General features: G+C 44.8%; 1 protein-coding gene across 1 annotated transcript; it reads right to left on the minus strand.

The window, feature by feature from the left end:
* Window positions 1-529: 529 nt before the first annotated feature.
* igfbp1a (insulin-like growth factor binding protein 1a) lies at window positions 530-3,226 on the minus strand. The gene is made up of 4 exons (XM_061034208.1): window positions 2,668-3,226; window positions 2,332-2,507; window positions 1,965-2,093; window positions 530-1,696 (listed from the first exon to the last, which is right to left on the minus strand). The coding sequence occupies exons 1-4, from the start codon at window positions 3,050-3,052 to the stop codon at window positions 1,586-1,588; spliced, it is 801 nt and encodes a 266-aa protein (XP_060890191.1). The 5' UTR covers window positions 3,053-3,226; the 3' UTR covers window positions 530-1,585.
* Window positions 3,227-5,594: the final 2,368 nt, after the last annotated feature.

Genomic DNA, 5,594 nt, shown 5'->3' on the forward strand with positions numbered 1-5,594 from the left:
TTCAGTCTCATGTGCTTTTTTCATTGTTTTGTCAGCAGCAGCTCATGCAGCGATTTATCCGCTCACTGTCATTTCTGCAGCCAATCAGGACACAGATTTGCTCCTGTTGAAGGCCTTGAATGCAATCAGGCTCCCCTCAGTCTTGGAATGTGTCAATAAGGATAAAGCAAAGGTTCAATTTGTGAAAAGAATAAAAATAAATCTGGTGGTGCCAGGCAGGCTGGCAGTGGGCACGAGAAGTTGAGGCGAATTCCTGAGCCCCGACCAAGGCAAACAGAGAGCGGGTCAAAAGGCAGCGCAGAGCTCTGGTCCTAAAGTTAGACCAGGACCTCCACTTTAGATCACCGTGATAACACTGCTCACAAACACGCCCAATATAGCACAATGTGGTCCAGGAGTGCATCTACACACACACTTTCATAATCCCGTCCTGATGAAGCTGTTATGATCTATATGTTTCACCACCTATGGATGTTTGTTCACCGATTAAACACGCCTTGAGGTGACAGAGAGGCCACGAGTGCATAGCTGAGGTTAATGTTTTTATTAAATATATCACCTTTTTTTTCTTACATTACATCTCAATTACAAAAGTGTACATACACACGAGTGAGCAGTTAGTCACTTTGGAATAGACTCACATAATAAACAACATTTTCTCTCCAACAGCAGCATGTGGATGGAGGCGAGCTGCAGGGTTCACTGCGGGACTCGCTCGTTGTGGTCATGTGTTCTTGGTCAGAGAGAAGTAAAACAGCGAGTCTTTTTTTCGACACATACACGACTGACAACATAAATATCGGAGGTAGGTTAATGTAGAAATACCCGTCTGAAAGGCGGCGCCAGAGCAATGCACCGGCCTGTCGTTCTATCTGCAACCCCATGGAATCATGGGAAATGTTTTCTGAGACTGTTTGAGGGATCCCCGACTGAGAGTTTTGCATTCTGAACATGTGTCACATCAGTATAAAAAAAAGACAATAACAAAAAAAAAAATAGACATAAAAATGGCAGCAATGTGAAAATAAATCATAAAAAAACAACATTTAGAAATCATTCTAAATGACATTTGGTCACTCAGTGCTTTTTGTTCTTGCTTGGTTTCGTCACAAACCAAACATCCAGACAACTCCTTTAAGGGTAGAGCGAGCTCAACTCAGCGGCGGAGTTACTCAGGGCCAAGATACATATATATACACTTTATACAGCCATAAAAATATTAATAATATAATAACAATAAGGCAAAAAAAAAGATATAAATACTCATGAAATAATTAAAAAATAAAAAATAAAATGGAAATAAATAAGGCTGAAGAGTAGAAGTAAATGCATCAATATCAAAAAATCTCCTTTCAGAAAACAAAAATAGACTTTTTTTTTAATCTCTTTGGGACGGGTGTTTGAAGAGGAGGGACGTGGGTTCAGGGTGGTCAGGACCTTCAGTCCCTTAATGACAGTGTACCTGAATTAAACACCACCGTGGAAGAGATCAATAAATAAAAAAAGGTAAATCAGTGGCTTGCTTGTTCTTCTTCTTCTTCTTCTTCTTCTTGGTGTGAGATCTGCATCAGTGGTTGATCTCTTCTTAAGGACACTCGGCGTCTGCAGGCAGGTCGGTCGAACCTAAAATCTTCTTTCCGTTCCAGGAGTTCACACACCAACATCGACCCCTTTGTCCATCCAGAGAGGATTCACACTGCAGAGGAACACACACACACGTACACATTAATCATTTAACTGCTTTCATTGTCATTTACTGTGTCACACGTGCACGGTCTTGCAAATGGGTGACATCACACCAGAAACAAAAACACACTCCTTGCCTCATTTTAAAGCTATGGTTGACACAATCTTGGCTAAAACGTCTCACACACACACAAAGGTGAGATTCCTTTATGCCGAGTGGAATCCACCCCAAACACACACACACACACACTCATCAACATTTAGCTGGAGACACCCACCTGTTTGGGTTTATAGAGCCCGTGTTTGTCACAGTTGGGGAGGTAGAATCTGGTTAATCTGTCTCCTAATTTCTGCTGGGATTTGGCAATTTTAGCCAACGCCGTCTGTAGCTCAATGTGACAAGGCCCCTGTGAAAAAAAAAGAGGAGAGGTTAATTAATGATCAGCAAGCATGAATAGAACTGCAAATAAAACTCGTATAACAAGCATCCCCATCCTTTCTTTTCTCTCTACATTATCTCTTCAAACAGCACACGAGCGCCCCCTTGCGGCGAACCCTCTCTCGAAACCTCCCCAAAAACTTTTAGTAACATAGCACACACTAGAGGATCTCTCAGCAAATACAAAGACTGCTCTTGTTTCTCACCTGCTCGATCAGCTTCTTGCGGTTGGCGGTTTGTTTGGCTTTCATGCTGTCCTGAGCGTCCGCAGCAGCCCGAGGGTCGTAGGGCTTACTGTGGCCGGGCAGGTAGTGGCTGGAGCCGAGGTCCGAGATGATGGCTGCGTTCTCCATCTCCGGCTCTGGCTCTGGCTCTCCCTGATCTGGAGGAGGAAAATGAATGAATGTGAAGCAGGACTGACTTAATGTAACAGTGAAATGCCTCACAAAAGACCATTTAAGTAGTTTGTTGGGGGGATGCAATGAAGAAGATTTGCTGGATGTAGAAGAAAGATGTATAAAATGTGGAGGTTATAGGCCTACCTTGCGTCTGGGGCTCGGGGGTTGCCTCGGGCTCTGCGCTTTCCGTGCACACGGCTTGTCCCCGGGTGAGGGAGTGCAGCGGCCGGGGGTCGCCGGGTCTCGGGGTGCACCTCAGTCCGGAGCCGCATGGCGCCGTGTAGATCCCGCAAAGCTCCCCAGCAGTCAGAGCGCAGGCGAGGCAGCATCCACAGCCGGGCTCCCGCAGCTCCTCGGCGCATCCGGGCGCCACCGCTGGACACTGGCTCAGCTTCTCCGGAGTACACGGGGCACATCGGATCGGCTCTGGCCCCACCACCGGGGACCCTGACGTGCCGGTGGCCAGCAAGGAGCACAACGTTGCTGCCACCACGACGTGCTGCAAATATAATCCACCCATGGCCAACATTGCGAGCTAGATACTAAAGAGAGAGAATATAAAATGTGGAGCAAGGTAGAGATAAGAGTCAAAGGTAAACGCCAGATTCCGGTTCTTGCTCAGTTGTCTCTCAGTTGTCTCTTTCGTTTGATTTGGGAAAAATGTCTAACTGTGCGCTGCGCGCAGCCGTATTTATAGCCGGCTCCTCTGTGAGTGTTTGACGCATCGGCGTTATGAATGATTTCTGAAAAGAAGGTGTGATGATACGATGGGCTGTGATTGGTCCGCCTATGCCCGGTCAGGCAGCTCATTTGAATTCAACAATCACGTCCATATTTATTTTGGAACAGGCAGTGCCTGCACGTATCGCGGACCAGTGACGACACTGGTGTTTGATGTTGCAATCAAGGACATCCCCCCTCCCCTTTCTCACCCTCGTGCTACACTAAACTACTTTAGCGCACATTGCCGGCTTACAGTAACAACACGGAGGCTGAGTTTGATTCTCTGTGATTGTTTTCAGAACTTGTAATTAGAAGAAGTTCACACAGCGGCCCTCTGGAGCTCATTTATTCGATTTCACAACCGAATCTCTTCCTTGTTTTCGAGTCCGGCTCAAATGAGCAGCTCTATTTTGGGACAGTGTTTGCCATTCATGAGTGCTTTCTATTAATTGTCCTCTCCAAACTTCTTACACAACTTTCTGAAACTCTCCCATAATGAGCGCACAATTACGCACGCCCACGCTGCGCGCACAGAGCGTGGGCGCGCTAAGAGAAAAACCAGAAGCTCTGACATGACACGAGAAAGCATTCGTGCGTCGCAGAGGGATAATAAACCCGAGTTTCAGAAATAGCTGCGCAAATGAGGGTCACCGTCTACGCCTGTGTGAGTCAGGGGGCTCGGGACGCTGTGGTATGTGATCCCTCTGTGTCCCAAAGCGCGCGCACTGAAGCCGGCTTTGGGCTCAGTCCAGGAGATGTCCCGTCCACGTTTCCTGGGACAATCATAGAACACAGCTTTGAACAGGGGCTGCGCTGACATGGCCACAGACACGTCCCGAGTCACACAATTCTCGTTGCACACATGAACACACAACAATGAAAACAACTGCATGAAACGAGACTCGTGGTTCCCTCAGAAAGTTTAAAGCTGGATAAATGGTGTATGCCAGAGTCTTGAGGCACACCAGGGTCCTTCTGGCAGAACACTATAGTGGAGGTATTGATGCTCTCTCAATACACAACACCATTGTATATGTAACATGTATGTGTGTGTTGCAAAAGCATTTGGTGTCCTGCAATGCTGAGCCACACTTGCACGTGGTAAAATCCTTTCTTTTGAAAAACTAGAGAGCTATCTTGACATCTTATTACGAGACAATAAACAATAACAGTAATGTTGCAACCAGCACAGTCTAATGAATTATCTTTTATTTCTCATTTAACTCGTTTCGTCCCCCCCCCCACTGTGAGTTCTTTTTTCATGGTAATCAACAAATGAATTGTCTCATCTTAACAACTTTTTCTGATGCAATTGGCTGCATTGTGTGACCGGGTGGGTCGATGCAATTGCTTTATGGGATTGCATCATCTGTCAACCATGGTGTTAACAGATTTGTATTCCTCAAAGCTGCAGGCTAAATAAAGCTTTTAGTGTAATCTGATGTGGTGTGTTTCCTAGACCCACTGACCTCCACATGGTTTGTTGACATCTTCATCTGTGTGAGAATTCAGTCAAACTACACACTCATAGTGCAGGTGATGAAGGTTATGCCTTTACTCACGTACTCCATGTGAGGTCCATGTAGTTGTTCATTTCTGCCACTTTATTCTTACAATTCACTGGAGCTCAGATTCAGATTCTTTATTGTCCCACAAGGGGAAATTTGCGTTTCAGCAGGAGCACACAGAAGACAAGAAACACAAGGACAACATCATAAAATATAAACAAAAACAAATTAAAAAAATTCAGACAACACAACAAAATATAAAACCAAATAAAACGTTGCAATAAAATCAGACAAGAGCTCATACCAAAATGGGAATTCTTACCAACTCAATAAAGTGCAAAGAGGAGGTGTGCCAATGTGGTGCAATTCAAGTGCAAAAAAGAGCAACACATGGCTAATTGTCAGAGGGAAGAACTTGCTTTATGTTACATTTTTCTGACAGCCACATTTGCACACTTTTTTAGATTATGATTCAATACAGTTCAAAGATTTCATACGTCATTGAGGAACAGAACATGTAAAGCAGAGGAAGTTAAGAAGGCTAGTTCCAATGAGCTACCTGAACCAAACATTTAAATCTTGTGTATTACGATTTCATAGCAACAAAAAGAGGCACTCAACATTGGGAAACACAAGTCACAAAAATTGCAAGCGACCTCCTGCACAGTGTATACGTCGCACAAGTACATAGGTACTGAAACACTGACTATGCATCTGTGCAATTTAGACATTTTAGAGGAGGTGACATATTGAGTTTGTAATGACTGACCAATGACAGTGAATGAATGTGACAATGAGGTTTACGGGTTTACAGGGAAAGAGCTGCTATCAGTCCATACT

Source organism: Labrus mixtus, chromosome 3, assembly GCF_963584025.1.
Source record: "Labrus mixtus chromosome 3, fLabMix1.1, whole genome shotgun sequence".
In the NCBI taxonomy this organism is placed as follows: Eukaryota; Metazoa; Chordata; class Actinopteri; order Labriformes; family Labridae; genus Labrus; species Labrus mixtus.

Bases quoted from the DNA above. Each gene is read 5' to 3' on its own strand.
- igfbp1a (XM_061034208.1), bottom strand. From the start codon at position 3,052: ATGTTGGCCATGGGTGGATTATATTTGCAGCACGTCGTGGTGGCAGCA. The intron at 2,094-2,331 runs GTGAGAAACAAG...TTTTTTTCACAG, and splicing joins GCAAGAAGCTGATCGAGCAG to GGGCCTTGTCACATTGAGCT. The intron at 1,697-1,964 runs GTGGGTGTCTCC...GTTCCTCTGCAG, and splicing joins GGCTCTATAAACCCAAACAG to TGTGAATCCTCTCTGGATGG.